Here is an 18,709-nt window from a genome sequence, read left to right as displayed (position 1 = left end):
GGGAATTTCATTAATGGATTTTCACAATTTCCCATTACCTCAGATAACTCAAAATAAAGGAAATAAAGAGACCCCCTAGTAAAAGTGAAACAGAGTTTGTTTTGTTCAGTACTGTATTTGATAACATTTTGACAACCATGTTATTCTAGAAAATGATCAGTGTTTCCAGATGTTGTTCCTAATTTCTAATGACAAGCTAACCATCACAGCTTCAACGAGTTGTATTTATTTCTTGTTCACATAAGGATATTTTCTGATTCATTGAATTCAACATTTCTGTTCTGTTCCAACTACGTAAAAGACACAGTGCTAAATATTGGTTGGGCGAGGGAATTCAAAGTCCTTATCTCTAATAGCAAGTAATTTCCATGAAAAGGATAAATTTTCCTGTCCATTGTGCTTTTATGAGATTGTGTAATCTATTTTTTTTTCCATTTAGTTTGTCATTTAACTGTTTAGCATTCTCATCTAGAATAGCAGGGTGTCTGTTGATGGCTACCTCTATGTATTCACTGTTTTTCTTGGTTTACTATATTCTAGAAATAAAAGTGTATTTCACTTGCCATTGTCAACATTCTGTTCCTATAGATTATTTTGTCAAATGCTTTCTCTAGCTTAATTTAAGTGATTCATGAAATATGGCTTTGATCACAGCCCTTAGAAGAAAAATATGTGTCATGTTATGGCCTATGTATCTTACAAATAGGAAAGACTTCTGCATGGACAATGTGGAGTGTTCTTAGTTCAGATTTCTTTTACTGCTTCAGAACACATTGTCTTACTCACCTTGAATAGTCATTTTCCTTCTGGGCAATAAATATATTTCAAATATTTCATTCTAATCTTATTTTCTGCAAGGAAAGCTTTCTTAATTTAGACTCTAATCTTTTCTTTCATCATCAATACTGTATCTTATTTTATTGCTTTTCTCTGAATACCTTCATCTGTACAGATGCCTTGCTGATGATGAACTTGACTGGAACTCCAGCTAGATGTTCTGTTAAATCTGCACAACCTCTCTCTTGACCTCTTTCATCCATTTTCTTTTGCAAATCTATTCTGTAACCAAGAGAGAATATTCTGGAGAAGTTCCGGTTAGCATCATCTTCTAAGAACCATGTACTTTTTTAAGCCCAATGTTCTGTGTGTAATGCCCCATCATAAAACAAACTCAAAACATGATCTCTTTATCTTGAAACTCTTGATTCAGATCTGTTGCCATCAAAATTAACCAGATTCTCTGTTACTGAAGTATTTCTCTTCAGTAGTAACATTTTGGTCAAATTGCATGCCAACTGCCTGATCTTGTCTTCCACGATGAATTACTTTGTAAATACATCTGTGGATTATTCTTTTGGAGTGTGCAAATTATTCTACCTGACTTTTCTCAATCCTCTGCACTAGGAAGTTAAATAAAAACTTCTTTTTCAAGAAACAAAAGTTTGAAACAAATCCTACATCTATCTGGTCAGAGTGAAATTATAACCATGATTTTAATAATGGTGTCTCTTGACTGCAATCTTGCAATCACTTCACATCTTCTCTTGAAGGGCTAACTTGTACATTTGTGTGATGCCATGGGAAGTAGGCATCAAATCCATAATTGTAGTAAGACTTAGTTTTCATAAACAATGTCAAGAGACTAGATCCGAAGAAGTGTTGGAAATTATCTGATCCTGGCATTGTACTCTATGTCAAAGAAAGTTTTGTTATTTTAACCAATATCATAAGGATAGACATTATCACAATCAATCATACTAAATTCACCTAAAAAGTCAGCACAGTTCACCACTTTGCATCCTTTTGATGCAACCTAGTTTTGCATTGGGTTCCTGAAGTCATGCTCCATTTTCAAATAAACAATAGATAACTAATGAAAAATATCAACAGATTATCATCTAAATCCAGTTTGTTTTATTTTAATATTTAAAAAGTGTATAATTCTATTTTTATTCCACTATCTTAATGTTAGCAGAAGTGTACCTTCTTTGTTGGGTAGTAAAACTCTTAAGGTGTTTATTGGAAGAATGGACAATTGCATCATTAATCTTAAAATAATGACCTTTAAATTTTGTATGAAAGGTGAGATGACACAAATAAGTTTCTAATACATAATAATCATTTTTGAAACTGAGACATGATGGTAAATGAATATCACATTCCCTACATAAGAAAATCAAGAGATGACTAATTTCTAAAACCAAATGGGATTTTTATAAAGCATAAGAAAACAAGGATAAGCCAACTAGTCAATGATCCAATATTTAAAAACTGGAAGAAAATAAGACTTCTTAGAGCCATTAATTGTGAAATTTCACACAATAAAAGCTGTTAAATATAGATTTAGAATTACTGAAAATAGAAATAGAATAATAAAGCAAGGAAAACATATGCAGAGTATCATCGCTTCCTCTAATAAGTAGAGAAAAATATAGAAAAAATTCCATTCTTTCTTCTTATATGCCAGATTTTTTTTCTATTGTCTTTAATTCTCTAAAGACATTCTTTAAATGTCTTTAACATTTATTTTGAAGTAAAAGATGGGAATAATGTTGCCAAATCCATAATCAGTATGAATTTAGTAGCTCTGTGCTTCAAAATGCTCCCTAATCTGCCAATTTTGCTTACTTTTAAATTGTGATTATTTAATACATTTACGTACTTAGTGAGCTAAGAATGACAGGACTAGAAATAGAACTATATTGGCTTAAAACATAAGAAAAAAATTCCAAATTAGGAATTTTGTTTATTTCCATACAGAAACAGGCTTTGGGCTTCACCCATTTATGATGCTGTGAATTGCAAGCCATTATTGTGAATCTTTACTGTCACTAAAATATTTTCTGTGAAAAGAAATGGTTTCCCTTGTCATATATTCCCCTGGGCAACTAAAGATCTGGCTTCCATAAGGATGGTTTCAGGACCTGCCTGCTCTTCAGTGTCACCCCTTCCTTTTGTCATTATAACCTCTCAACAACTTTAAATAGCTCATGTTTTTAAACTTCTAAATCTCCATTTGAAAAAAAAGACCTGAATGCTCTTATTAATCTCCCATTTTGCCTGATTCCTCTCCCCCTCCCCCCCCCCCCCGCAAAGAAATGGACTTAGAAGTTAAACAAAACTATATGACTATAGCAGAAATGCATGTGACAAAAATATTTGGTCACCTAGAATCACTGGGTCACTTAAAGTTGACCTCTGAGAGCAGCAGTGCAGGGGACCTTATGATTGTAGAAATCTTGCCATATAATTTTTCTCCGGTTTTGAAGAGGGGCTCTGACTACCCTTTCAGATGTATGTTATTCAGTACGCACAGAAAAACTTAGTCAAGATTGTCAGTATTATTTTATGTCAATTTAAGAGGTGGAAATTCTAAAGGTAGAAATAGGCATTGGTTATTGGCTTATCTTTTAAATCATGCCTGTCACACAAGCCACCCTTGGGTGCAAAAAAGAAAAGCAAAAAGAGTTGTAGTTCTGGCAACAATGAATGCATTAGTTCTTCAGTGATCCCAATGAAACAGGTAAGTATCCCTTTAGTACCATGTACTGGCTGGATGTGCAGGGGCCAAGGGCTTGATGAAGGTCACACAGCAGGGCAGTGGAACTTCCAGGAAAGAAATCTGAGATTCCCCACATACTGTTCCAAGCTTTAAGAGCTGCAGCCCTTGCTTTCTCTCTTGGTGATCTTCAATGCTTTAACTAGGGGATTCATCCCCTTTGAACCCCACTACAATTGTCCCCTATGATGCCTAACAAGGCAGGGTGCTTCTTCATCCTCCTTCTCCCAGATGGTCCATTTATCTGTTCAAGACAGCCAATGAGGAATCCAAATGGCTGGCCTGCTTAATATCATGGAGGCCCACCCATATCTCTTTCAGCACCTAATTCCTTCATATGCCTCTTTCTCCCAATTACCCAACCCCTCTTCCACCTCCCTAATCCCTTCCCAATAGGGTACGTTTTTTTTTTTTTTTTTTTTTCTCTTGCACTCTCTCTCACTCTCTCTTTTCTGTATCTCTCGGAAATCAGACAGGAGTTCAGAGCACTTTCACTACCTTTTATGAGGTAGATTGTGATGTCATAGATGGGGGCAGGGCTAGTCAACTTTCTACCCACCTCCCAACCTGTGCTGAGGGAGCTCCAATCGGGAGTGGAAGCAGTGATTCTTCCATGGTGAGTAACTTTGCTTTCTAATCTAATCTGACTTACTGTAAAGATTAACTTTGAAAGCAGGGGGATGGGGTTTCAAGGAAGTAAAGATGTGACCACTCAAGGTCTCTTTACTTACTGTTAACCAACTTTGGGCATAGGATCTACTTATTTATTCTTTATATGAGTCAAGAATTCCACAGCACAGATATACTCTTCAAGCATGATCTAAACTTGAGAATTGAAAATGGTGTTTTCATTCCTTTATTTCTGTCTTTCTTCCCATTGGGACTGAAAGTCACTGCATATGTGGAATGAATCCATTCTGTAGTCCTTTGGTGAGCTTCTCTAAGGAAGGCTAGTTAGAATGTATTCTTCTTCCTTTGAAAGATTTCAGGATCACAGAATATCTTTTATTGATGTTTTCCCAGAGAATCAGTCTGCTCTTCTAAAACTGGGGTAAAACTGTGAAGAAACTGATACATAAGAAATATCAGCAAACTTGGTTTTGATGTAAACAAATGAAAACTTTCTAAGGCAAAGACTAAAATATTAACAAAAAAGAGTCACCGCTCTTGCAAGATTAAGGGTGCAGCCATGTCAAGGTGTCACAAACACATTTGCTGCCTTGTTTTTGTTGCATGTCATAACACTGATGCTGTTTTGTAGAATTTCTTGGTAGTTAAGAGCTGTGAAAAGCTGGTGTTCTTTGTGTCATTTGGGTTTCTATTATTGCAGATTACTTCTTTTATATGCCTTAGTATTTAGAAAGGATCAACCAGAGTGAGCATTTTTCTCCACTTTCCTTGTTCTCTTCTGGCTACCTATTAAAACTGTCAAGATGTTAGCTTTTATATAAAAGGGCAAAAGAAGTTCATGCAGGTGCTTAAATCTTTAAGGGATGTCGAAGCATCCAGGTGGGTGTTTTTTAAAAGGTTTGACCATCAGAATGTGAGGCTCTAAAAAAAATTAAAAATAAAAAACAAAAGAATGTGAGGCCCTGTTATTTTTTATGAGTGGGATAAAAGCATCCTGTTGTGGATCATGGGTAATATGAAAAATGTTAGGAGGGTATCATTCATTCTTTCAAAGTATGTATGCCTAGTTCACTGGCAATATATGGATATTGGTAATAGAGAATTGGGGGCAGTTTAAAAGGAGGAGTCCTTTCTCATCGACAGCTTTTCTGTTATGTGTCCACCCCCTCTGCCTCCCAGCCCCGACCCCCAAGTTATGCACTTCTACAGCTCAAAAGCACTAAAGCTGATACTGCCCTTTTTGTTACCTGGGGTGACTTCTGAAGTTATTTTCTCACTTCAGCTTTCTAACTTAAAGAAGTGACTGTAATGGTAGAGATTTCAGACACAATAAGGAAAACTAGAGCCATAATTGGCCAATAGGAAGATTTAGGTGATAATCACCTGAAGTAAACTTAATATTGCGATGTGGGTAGCAATGCCAAAGTCTTACATGTTGGATGATCCTTCTCAAGTCTCTGGCTTACCTTCCATTAGAAGTGCCAGATCCCTGAAACCCAGGTAGAAGCAAACCTTCAGTGCCAGAAAAATCTGATGTCTAATCATAGCTCAAGTTTGTAATGTCTTTTATCAACCCCTCATACAGCTGCCAGGTAAGAAATGCTCATATCTTATAAAGCCTTGGAATACAATCATCTTTAAACTTTGTGAGTTAAGAACGGTTGTGTTGTGCACTTGTACAAATTGAGAGAGTCTATCATGGAATGCATTGTGCATGCACTTGTTTATCCTCATGTGCATGTTTCATTTATAGTGGTGTGCAGTATTTCTTTACCCATTTTGTATTTATTAAACTTATAATTGTAAAATGCATACATATATTGTGCTCTAAATGAAACTGAATTCTAACAAAAGTTGCATTAAGTTGAGGTCTGAACACTGGTGTACTAGTCCTATTTCTGTCACTGATTAATTAGGTCACTCAAAGTAAATTACTTAGATCTCTAGAGCCTCAGTTTTCTCATCTATAAAATGATGATAGATGACCTAAAGGTTATATCCTAAGGTATCTTTGCTCTGAAATTCTACAGTTTTGTAATATATTTTTGAAGAAATGGTTTATGGGAAAATGATTGAATATGTTAATGAGATATAGTTTGTGTATGAGACATACAATTATTCAAATAGAAAGTTTCAGTCCAAAGTAGGTTTTAAAATGTACCCTACATCTGATGTAATGTTATTTGTTTAATGATGTGAGTCATATTCTTTTAAATGGATAATATCAAGCCTGTGAGATAGTTAGTGAACTATGTGTTGATTTGGAAGACTGATTTGTTTTTTAGCTCCATATTTTATTTTATTCTATGTGAGATAATATATATATATATATATATATATATATATATATATATATATATATATCCCTACCTAATAGGTAATAGATAGAGCTAAGTTTCCTTAAGACTCTAAAATTCAAAATTACCTATGCAGTATTGCAGGAATTCTCTCATGCTGTTGGGAATAGTTGATGAGTAGGGAATTGGTAGGTATTGAGCTATGTGCTATGGGGGATAAAAGACAGACAAGGTGTGGCTACTGCTCTTGAGAAATGTGCAAGCTTTTTAGGAGTCTAGACACATGCCAAGTGTCAACTTAGATGTGAAGACAGTGTCAAAGAACTAAAAATATCCCATGTTCTGGGGTAGGCTGGATTGCACTGGGAAGGCTTTGTGAGAAGTTGAGGCCTTCAGCTAACTGTGAACATAAGGAAGGGAGGGAAGCATTTCAGGTCAGCAAGACCACAGATTCGTAAATGTTGCAGAGGATATCTTGTGTTTAGATATGCCATGTATCAAAATCAAAAGTCTTTGCTTATAGTTCAGCCCCATACTTTTCCTGAGTCCCTTAATCCTTAATCATATGCTGACTCTACAATGTATGATATACCTGTTTAGAAGAGTTGGGGAGGCTGCAAGTAAGTGAATTGCAATGATTATTTCTTAAGACATAATCAGGCAGCCATTTTCTCAGTTATGACGAAGGTCAAATGATCACTCACAGCCACAACTGTGGAAGAGAAATAAATACAAGAAAAGAATTATGAACAGAAGGAGATTCTAGCTCTGAGACAGTCTGGTTTTCTGATGAAGGTGGAAAGGGATTATCATGTTGGATTATCAAAGGGATTATCATCGATAGATTTAGAAATGTTGGATGGTCATGGAAATGCCCATAGGCTAATGAGAATCTATGTAACCAGGATGATTTTCCGAAAAGCAAACAGAAGTTTCTCTGTGCACAGAGCAGGAATCATGTCAGACTCTGCTTTCAAACAGTCAATGTTGAGAAGGCTCAAACACTAAGTAAAACTGCACATGAGTATGCTAGTCTCTTTCCCTGATACACTTGGAAAGAGGTTATTGATTGCAGCCTGATTTACCCACATGGGCAAAGAAGCACACTTCCATTTGAAAGACTCTCTGTTTCTTTAGATTCATAGATGATTTGCACTGTATGCTTTGCATCACTTAGAAGGCACTGTTTTCTGTATTTCTTGCCATCCAAGTTCCTTCCAAGTTATTATGCTGGCCTTTCTAACAGATCGGAATTCCATGAGTAGATCTGCCTTATCACTTATCCTAGACTCTAAGACTTGGTTTACATCATCCAGTGAAATGTTTCTTAATTTCCTATCATGACATGAAAATTAATTTCTAGGATATATTATCTCAGGAAATCACTTTTAAAAGCTAATCGTATCTATATGAGAATGATGAAGTAGTAAGATCAAAGTCAGTTTTACAAAGCAAGAAATGTTCTCTTAGAAAGATCAAAGTCAGTTTTACAAAGCAAGAAATGTTCTCTTAGAACTAATTTCCCCAAAAAAGTTCAAGTAGGACTTATGTGAAATTTTGTGGAAGAATATAGATTATTAAAGGAAATTAGTGATATTAGAATTATATTTGTCCCAAGAGAACAATAACAAGGATGGCAACTGATCCCCTTCTCCCCATAAACGTCCCCAGAGGTAATTTCAGAAATAGGAGATCAGTTAGATTTATAATTGAACAAACATTTATGGAGTAAATAACATGTGATATTCACTGTTCTATGGATGGACATGGAATTAGCATGGACAACAGACACATAATCAGTAACTGTGATACATTATAATAATCACTCTAACAGAAATATATACAAAGTGATATGGACATTCCTGTAGAGAAGGGGAAGAGGAAGCTTCATAAAGTGGGTAATATATTTTTGAGCCTTCATAGATAAATGGATAGGAGTTTTCCAAGTTGAGGAAGAGAGAAAGGATTAGCCCAGGAGAGAAACAGAATGCCCATAGTATTGAGGTATAAGTGTGCTATTCTGTGCTGACTGGACCTGAAAATGTCAGAGATGGGTGGAAAAATGGAGAAAAGTAAAAGGTGAAGTTAGAAAGGTAGGTGGGGACTGGATAGCAAAGAAATTTTTTTGACCCATTCTGATTTTAATGAGTGTTTCTCAAAATGGTCAGAGATGCCAAACCCAACAAGGGGTGGGAGGAGACTGTTAAAATGCAGAACCCTGGGCTATGCTGCAGACCTCTTGAATCAGAAGCTGAGAGTAGTTTCTTGGAATCAGTAATTAACTTCTTTACCCCACCCCCAACCCGTACTAGGTGATTCATTTTTCAACCAAAGTTTCAGAATCTCTATAAGGCACAAAAGTGACTCATTGTGTTTCTATGTTGTTGGAAGAAGTTTCAGAAAAAAAATTAAAATATTAAGAATAAAAGATTTGGGAAAACTAGGATTTAGAGGTAATATAAGAATGTTCTCGAGCAAATTGGTTTAAATTTTGGATTAGAATAAAAAAGAATTTCTAAGAATCTTGAGTATAAAGAATTACTAAGTCATGCTGTTAAATTTCCTTGAAGGAAAAGCATGAGACTAGAAACATTTAAGGGACACTCTTGCGTCTTTTAGTGTCATGTCATAAGGGGTTAATGAAGTTCAGAGCTAAATTTTTCTACAGCTCCCAAGTTGTGTGAAGATAAGGAATAAAGGCAACAGTCCAGAGCAATATTTGTTTCTGGATGGTATTCTTTAGTAGAGCTATTTGGCTACTTATTAATTTTAGTTAGGTGAATTTCATTGAAAAAGAAATGTATATATTAGCATTTCCATCATGACTGAAAAATCAAGCTCTCAAGCCAATGTAGGGCTTAATCTGTATGGTCTATGATGAAAAAATATTAATTACACAACTATATATTTGAGTCAACAATCATATAGAAGAGCTAATGTTTTTCTCTATTTTTTCTTCATGGACAACAGTTGTTACCCTGTACCCATCAGTCTGTGTAGAAAGTTATACAAGTGTTCAAAGATATAAGAAGAGGGAGGCACTAGACAGGTAGTTTACATTTGACTAAGACATGAGAATGAACCCCGGGCTGGAAGACACGGCCCTCAAATCACAGCAAATAGTGTCAGTTCTGGATTTAGCCCTTTCATTGCTTTGCACACAGTTCTCATGTTCCAGATTGCCAGAATCTTTCATATTTTTTTAATTTGAGAATTTCTTTACTTAGAAGTCAAGAAATAATAGGGAACCTTGCTTTTTCTCCACATTCATCTCTGTTTATGCAGATAACTGCGATACCTGTTTTACCAGAGATGGTGATACTGTCACAGTCTAGAAGTAGTTGACTGGTAGGATGCCAGTGTCCACCATTAATTAAGCAACTTAGTTTTGGCATGTTGACCTGAAGTTTTTTGTTGTTATTGTTTTCTTTGGAATTCTTACAGATATTTTTTACCAATGATATGTAGCTCTGTCATTGCCTTTATTACACCAACCTAGGCAAACATAACCTTAGATGGTTCTTAGAAGACATACCAGGTAAAATTATTTACCTCAGACCCAGAATTTTACCTGAATAAAAGCCAAGAAGAGAACAGTAACAGACACATGATTTTGATGTCAGAGATCTGAAAAATAAGTTAGAGAATACCCTGTTTTTTTAAAGTGGATGTTAAAATTATAAGCAAGGGATTGCTGTTAGATGTGAATTTGGAAACCACCTCTGTCTTTTACAATTTGGGTGATATTGGGTAACATTCTTAATCTCTGAGCTTTCACTTTTGATTTATAAACTGGAACAGTAATTCTACTTAGAGGGCCGATAGGACAACCGCGTGAAGTAAATGACATTATTATGCTAGCTAAGCTATATTGAGGGCTCAGTATGTGCTAAGCATTTTAAATGTACTATGCATTTTGTTTTCATAATCATCCTGTGGAGAAGACACTCTCACCTCCGTTAAAAGCATTAGGAAAATGAGGTTCAGAGAATTTAAGTAACTTTCTGGAGGTCACAAAGTTAGTGGTTGATATACCGTAATTCTTCCAGGAAACCTCCCTTGATGTTCTCCCATGGCATGGCGTGTTTTCTCTGTTACTCCTGGTATGACGTTACAGTGTAAGAATTTATTTAATTATATGTCTCCCACCTAGTCTGTGAGGTCCATAAGGTTAAAGAATGTGTCTGAATATCCTTCATTTTTACCCTGGTTCCTTGCACAGTGAGCACATGTGCTTACTGTGTTAGCATCTTTGCCATCCTTTATTCCATTGTAGAAACTCATCACACTGAAAGATCCCAGTAAATGATTCTAAAGTCTATCATTCATTCACTCTTCCTACATGAGAGCACCTGACTTTATTTTAAGTACTAGATTTGGAAGTGCATTGTTTACCTACGATTTGGGACCAAAAATCAAATAATTAAATTTTTTTCTAAGTAATCTAATTCCATTGTAATTTACTTTGTTAACTTTTCTAGTACCTTAAGGAGACTTTTTTTTTAAGATTATGATTTGGAAATATATAGAGTTTCTTCATAAAGGGGTGAATTAATCAAATTAGTAATTAATGTTAAAAAGAAATTTGAAAGTAAGGTCCATAGTAACCTGGTTGGTTTCATTTGCCCTCACACATGAAGGTATGATATATTAAAATGTTAACTATTTTAAAATATGAAATATTGCTTTGTAATTAAGTATCCTAAATTATTAATGCCCAATAATAGTATCAACAATTTGTATAAAGCTTTTCACATTTTAATTAGATTTAGATTCAACTACATATGATAAAACATCCAAATAGAGTCATTTCTCTCTCACATAGAATAAGTATATCTGTAGTTCAGGGCCCGTCTAGTGAACCCAGAGTCATCAAGGACCCAGACTCCTGCTCACTTTATGGTCTGCTTTACTTAGTATGGGGCTTCTACTCTCAAGTTCATCTTTTGGTCCAAGATGACTACTAGTGCTTCATCTTCCCATTTTCCATACAAGAAGGGGTCAGAGGGCAAAATGGTGTGCTTCCACCCCTCCAAAAGGATGCTATGTTAGCACCCTTTAAGAAGATTTCCCAAGAACATCTGTCCCCCTACCCTAACAATTTCTGCTTACATCATATGAGGAATCTGAAAAAACTGGAGAGAGTTAGGCATGGAGTGGCAGTTCTGGGCCGTGTATACCCTCCATTAAGAGGAACACAAATTGAATTGACTTCCAATAGTTGCTATGTGACCTTGGGCAAGTTGCTTAACCATGCTGAGCCCCATTTTTCTTAACTGTAAAGTGAGAATGGTATTAGTATCTACTAAACTGTGTTATTAAGATTAAATGTGTTAATGTGTGCCACAAATTTAAGACAGTGCCCAGAAGATAGACTTACTAAATAAGTGGGTAGCTAGTTTTATTTTTCATTATCTTGTTTCTCCCAAAAGGTGATAGTCTTTTTGATGATTTAAGTGCCATCTTGTCCTCTTTTATCATGTCTACCCCGATCAGCCATTGGGAGAACAGTAGTAAACAACCAGCCAAGGTTTCTGCCCTCATAGAGATTGCATTCTTTTGTCATTAGGAGTCCTAGAGGAATCACTTACAGAGAGGAGATGGTTGAAAATCCAGAAAGGAAAGATTTCAACAGAGAAGTGAAGTGCTGAATCTCACATTTTAGTCTGTAGAAGAATCATATGGGTAGCAAATAAAAATGGAGATTCCTGGGCTCTGCCTCCACAGTTCCGAAACTCACATCTGAGATCAGGAATCTGCATTCTATTTGTAAATATTCCTAATGCAGATAACACTTTGACAAATACTGATTTAGGAAGTAGAGGGAGGAGAGCCCTATGGGCTATGGTGACAGCTTCCCATGACTTTCAGTCAGTTTCAACCCTTTCCTAGGAAATTTCTTGGCTTGTTCCATTAGGCTATTTCAGTCTAGCCTAGACTGTTAATTTTTAGGTGTGGGAGGCTTGTTATGATTCTTCATTGTAGAATGTTTAGCAGCATCTCTGATGTCTCCACACTAGATACTTGTAGCAAACTCTTTTCTCCAGTAGTGACAATCAAATGTCTCCAGACATTGCTAAATGTATCCTGTGGTGGGGAGACAAAATTGCTTTTGGACGAGAACCATAGGTCTGGTTTAACTCTTGACCTTTCACCGAGAACATAGATACTATTTGAAATGTAGCCTTTTATTTCTTCCCTTTGGAAGGGTAGAAGATGGCAGATACAATGTTTCCAGATTCATCTGCCAAATGTCTATTCCCAGCCAGGCATCAAGGTGTGCGCGTGTACTTTCCTAGAAGCAAGACTCCTGAGAACCCGTTACAGTAGCCTCTGGCCATAACCTTCACACAACTTTTACAAGTCTCCATCACCTCCCTTTTTGGTTACCCCAAATGTTCCTGTCATAGAGATGCAGGCATTTCTACTCTCAAAGGCAATTAAGGGCTTTAGTGAGATTGTTGTTTCAAAGAAAGTTTTAAACAAGTTAAAATGGCTTCAATTTCTTGCTTTTTACAAACAAGGGTATTCGGCTTAAAACAACTCAATTGTCTTTATAGCACTTTTTTTTTTTTGACAAACTCTTTCCACATATCATTACATATTACATGAACTATTCTCTCTGTATATTTTTATAATCCTTATGAGATAAAAAATAAGTACATTTTAAAAAATAAGAAAAAAGCAAAGTGACAGTTGATATTTTTTTCCTGAAAAAATATTAAAAAGTGTGTCAGGCTGATGGTCTCCTTGAGATTCAAATTACTTATGTGAGTGTTTTTGAGATGATTTTCATGATGAGTAACCCTGCAATGCTTAAATTAGTGCTGGGTGAGCCACTGAAACCAAGCAAGTTAAGGTAGAAATTGAATAAGTTTCATAGCTTAGCATTAATTTTTTTAAGAGAAGGTTGGAGAGCTGTAATGGGTGGTGACTCCAGATACAACAGAGATCACTCTTTCTTTCAAAGATGTAGCTGTAGTGTATTTGAAGAATTTGCCTTGGCATTTTTTAGTGTATCGGGTAAAAAAATAATGAGGTAGCCTTCACATCTTATAATAAATATGGAGTTGATTTAACTTTGTCAAAGTCTAGATTCACAGGGACTTCCAAGATAGGGATTGTGCCTTGAGGAAACTTTCATCTCAGTATTAAGTAAGACTTTTAGTAGGGGCAAGATACTGTATCAGACTCTCTCCAACCCTTTAATGTTTATCTTTGTTCACTTGTTAAAAGTTGTGATTTTCTTGGAAGTCCAGGAAGTACTTTTTTTTTAAAGAAGTTTTCCAGTTTCATAGATTTGAGGCTTTCTTTCAAAGGAACCGCTAATATTTTTTCTATAATTTTTAGCAATACTGTTATGCATTTCCAGTCTTTTGAGAATACTTTGTCCTTTAATCTGTGATTTTGAAAGTTTCTTGTACAGCTCAACCTCTGTTGCAAGAGAACGACAATGTGTTGTCCATCCATAGAGGTTTTTTGTTGGACCAAAGAAATAATATTTCCGGTTTTAGATTGAAGGGAACCCTCTGGTGCTTTTGCTGTATTTTCACTAAAGTACAGTCACTCCGGGGAAAAGATTCCAAACCAGGCCAAGCTCTGGCAGGCACCTGTATGGGAAGTATCCTGGCTTCTCAGGGGAGCCACCTTAAATGCCCCTTATTTCTTATGTTATTCAAAAGTAGTTGGAGCTGCAGTATATTGCTGAATACACTATACCTGGGGACAGAAGTCATGCAGTTGAATCTCTAGTAATTGTCCTTATCTAGCAAGTTACTGCTCTCTAAGCTTCAGTTTCCTCATCTACTGAACAGTGAGGATAAAGTTATGCATCACTTTTTTTTTTTTTTTTTTTTTTGGTGAGGATTAAGTGATGTAGCGTAAAACAAAGATCTAATTGTTTGGAATGCTCAATATGTATCGAATATGGAAAATATCTAAAGTACATTATCCCAATAAAGAAAAGTATTAATCAACTTTTATCAGTAGGTTGGTCTTACAGGTCAATTTAAGAGGCAGCCTAAACTAAAAATCCATCACTCAACAGACTAAACACTGGGGATATGTATCCCCAATCCCAATATGTCTTATGTGGTGCTAGCCTTTGTAGAAAATAGGCCAGGAAGTACTTGTTTATAATTAGCCAGAAGTCTATCTCTGGAGACAAGACTTTCACACATACACAAAGCCTTGGAAGACAACGCAGCAAATAAATAACTAATTATTTGATTCTAGCAAGAAATGTAACCAGAATTGGGCTGGAATCACCAAGGACAGCTCCACAAATGAGCTGGCTGCTCATATTGCAAGAATGGTTTACCTTCATTTCTTGGTTGACCCTTATGTCTTTGGGGGCTGTACTCCACAGCCAGTTTTGGGGTCCCAATAACAGACTCCTATGTTAAAATTTTGGAATCATATTTCCTGACCATTCTCCATAAATTGGAAAAGTGAGATTTTAACTAGACCACCCTACCCACACTGCATCCCTAGTCATGCCCACTGTCAGGTGGAAGAAGAAAGCTTCCCTCTTTTTGGAAGTACCTTGTTCTTGTCTTGCTAGGGCTTATGGCATCCTCACACTACTCTGTGCATTTATTGGAATACCCTTCCCCGTGTAGCATTCCCTGGGCTTGAGTTACCCAGGTGGTCCAGTAAACTATGATGAAGATTCTAAAAGGACTCCCCAGTGGTACCCAGAAGTTATGTAATAATCTTTTATAGTGACATACTTATTTAAATTAAAAAGTGTTCTAAGTTTACTTTCTCACTTGGACCTCAGTAACTGGTAAAAAGTTTATTGGTATTAATAACTTCATTTTACAGTTGAAGAAATAGAAGCTTAGAGAGGTTACTAGAGTGTCTCACACTTTCACCATCAGTAACTGGCACAGATAAAATTAGAGCCTGTTTCTCTAATGGGTGGTCTTGTGCTTTGTGCAACGTAAGGACCTTGCTGGTCTTTGTCTCCCGTAGACTAGTAGTTAAACAAGAAATATAGGAAATAGTATGTGTCAGATGGTGTAGATGATGATAACTAATATATACTGAGTTCTTAAAAACTATATCAGTCAGCCTGACATCATATCATGGTGCCCACTGTATGGCAGAGTAAAGAGCTATGTTTTGGAAATTTAGAATAAAAATGTTTTTTCATAATGTTTGGATAAATAGCAAGTGGTGGCTGGAGGAAAGAGAATTAGAGGTTTTATTTAATCAAGTTTTCTTTGAACGTGTATATGACTTTAGTTGCTGGCAAGAAAATGAGTAATTAGATGATCAAGTCCCCACTGCTTGCCTAGTTCATATCTCATGTGAATCATGACTGCAAGATTAGAAGTTGGTGTGACTTTTTTCCTTTGTGGCTTAAGAATATTCACCTCGTTGCTACTCATGACTCATACTTATGAACAGTTAGAACACACCATAACTCATGCCTAGCTCAAGATAAATGGCACCAATAGCCAGGAATAGAGAGTTCAGAGCAGGAAAACCATATGGTGGATTTGCCTGGTCAAGAAAGACTTCATGCCATGTGTCATGTGGACTGAACCCCAGTTCTACCAGATATGAATTTTGTGAATCCAAGTTCACAAAAATACTTAACTTTTCTTTTTCCTCATATATAAGGAAGGGATGATGGCATCTACCTTATACATCTTTTGAAGAGTAGAGATCATTTATCAAGACACCGGCACCGTACCTAGCAAACATAGATGCTGGTACTATTAATGACAGAGATGGTCCTTAAAGAGAGTTCAATATTTTATACACAAGAATCAGTAAACACGAAAAATTAAGCTGTAGATGTTTTCTGAGCAAAGGATGATCCTGAAGCTATACCACTGAGGGCACAGCAAGAGGAAGAGGTCGTAAGATTTATATTGCAGTTAGCTAAAGTTGACTTTCTCTTGTAGGTCCATAAATCCCACTCTCCTGCCAATATCATGCCTTTTGGTACTCTTCCATGGAAGAATGAATAGGTGGAAGGCATGGGGAATTGGATACTGGACTAGGCATTGTGCCCTAGGTTTGTCTTTGGAAAAGCTTTATTTCTTATTTCCTCATCCATAAAGTTAACAATTATTCAACAACATTCAGCAAATATTTACGGAAGACCCATATGTGGGACTCTGTTTTAGGTGTTTGGGATATAGAAGGGGGGAAGGAAAATAAACCTAAGAAGAAAATATTTGTTGCATAGTGATGAGTGTGTGAAAATAGTATTAAAACAGGGAAAGAGGATAGCAAATGGAGGGGTAATGGTGGGAATGGAGTTATAATTTGAAAAGGGAAGTTTTCACTAAGATGCTGATATTTGATTAATGATCTGATGGAGGCGAGGGAGCAAGCCTTGCAGGTGTCCGGAGGAAGAGTGTTTTAGGCAGAGGAAATAATAAGCACAAAGGCCCTGAAGTGTGGGCATAACTGGTCTCTTTGAGCAATAACCAAGGGACTGATATTTAGGAATGGAACGAACGAGAGAGAAATCAGAACTATTGAGGACCAGATTATATGACCTTTAAGTCCATTTTTATAGCTTTGGATTTTACTCAGATGGAGATGAGGAACCGTTGGACAATGCTGAGAAGAAAAGTGATATTATTTCAGTTCGTTAAACAAGATCATTCTGGCTCTTGTTAAAGAATAGACTAAAGAGTGTAAACAGCAAGAATCAAGGAAATTCATTAGGGGGAGATATTGCAACAACCCAGGAGGAGATCCCAATGGTTTAGAGAAGGTAAGAAGAGGTTAAATAATGAATATATTTCAAAGATGCCATTGACAGCATATGATGACAGATCGAGTGCTAGGTAGGAAAGAACAAGATATAACATAAGATTCTGGCTTTTTAACTTAAACAGTTGGAAGAATTGTGTTGCCAATAACTGAAACTAAGACTGTGGGAGGAATAGGTTTTGGGGAGAGGTGGAGTTAATCAAAGTATCTCTGCCTATCTCTGGAATGTTGGGAAGAGTCAATAAGAAAAGTCTGCAGAAGCTTAGCTCATTCTCTAAATGGCAAGAGGTCTTCTTTGTGAAAGTAACAACTCTGGCAAGAAACTGAAATGGGATCTAGATGGAAGTTAAAGACTTAATGCTTACAACTCACTGAGTTGTGTTCTGAACTAAAGATAGAAAACCTCGACCTGAATCTGTGATAGTATACACAGTGAGCACTTGGAAACTATTTGAATATGTGATAAAATTGATAGTGAGTTTACATCGCACAATGGGAAAGGCAGTGACCAAGAAGAAAGAAAAAGACTTAAAGGGTATTATTCGATACTCAAATGTTTCAAAGTAGGCAGAAAAATATGTTCAATTATAAAAAACCATGGATCAACTGCTCAAATTTAAAACTAATTTAATTAAAATTAGTGGTTTCAAACTGTACATTATACTGAAGACCTCTTATGAGCCCTTGAGTAATGATATCCATTTCTTCTTGTCTTAATTCCCATTTCTGTTATGAAAGAAGAGTTGAAATTTTAGGCTAGCATAGTGAATTATTTTATATAGTTACATATGTGTGTAACATTTCAATTCAGTTTTCTTCATTATATTTAACAGATCATTCTTTATGAATTATGTGAGGAAAAATTATGATAATGAAAGAGAAATGATATTAATATACCATTCTTAATCAAAGCATAGCCTTTGGGAGAGGCTGGTTAGAAGGCCCATAATGGATATGGTAAAAGGATGTTATCTTGATTAATCTCATCAATTTCTAGTGATTGACTGGGCTATGTTTTGAGAAAAATTCTGAGACTTTGTCTAGGACCAATAGAACAAAGGACTGTTATTGACTGGGGATGAATGCTGAAGGTACCAATGAAGAAATGGCAGCAGGCGTGACACACATCAACCATCCTTGCTTTATTGGTTCTAGAAGAGGCTTGGAGCATTGACAAGGATGGCTTGTCTTAAGGTTGTCCATTGTGTGTGTGTGTGTTTTATTTGTTTGTTTTTTGTACCTGTCCTACTTCTTGCTCTCCCTGGTCTTTTCAGGCCATAGCCCAGGCAATGTCCTTCCTTTAGATTTTGACTTTTAATCATTCTGGAATTTTTCTTTAGAAGGTCTATTCTCAAAACCTGCCCTTTGCTAACTTATTTGGTTAACAAATTTGAACACAGTACAACCAAAAGCTGCAAGATTAGGTATGCTCATGTTCTGGAAAACTGGTTGGATGAGATTTTCAAGTACCCCTAAAGAATGT

The 18,709-nt window shown here is 36.1% G+C and overlaps 1 protein-coding gene across 10 annotated transcripts in view; it reads left to right on the top strand.

Moving 5' to 3' along the window:
* CTNNA2 (catenin alpha 2) overlaps positions 1-18,709 on the top strand; it is a 1,089,251-nt gene that overhangs the window by 1,058,351 nt on the left and 12,191 nt on the right. For 5 of the 10 annotated variants that reach the window (XM_070573722.1, XM_070573719.1, XM_070573720.1 and 2 more), the window contains one exon: positions 4,032-4,175. The exons of the other annotated variants lie outside the window; for them this stretch is intronic. In XM_070573722.1, coding sequence (XP_070429823.1) covers positions 4,032-4,175 — 144 coding nt within the window. The remainder of the gene's footprint in view (positions 1-4,031; positions 4,176-18,709) is intronic. 10 annotated transcript variants of the gene reach the window in all.

The sequence above is a fragment of the Equus przewalskii genome, chromosome 14 (genome assembly GCF_037783145.1).
Source record: "Equus przewalskii isolate Varuska chromosome 14, EquPr2, whole genome shotgun sequence".
Classification (NCBI taxonomy): domain Eukaryota; kingdom Metazoa; phylum Chordata; class Mammalia; order Perissodactyla; family Equidae; genus Equus; species Equus przewalskii.
Note: the sequence above shows the minus strand (reverse complement) of the source record. Positions and strands in the feature narration are given on the sequence as shown.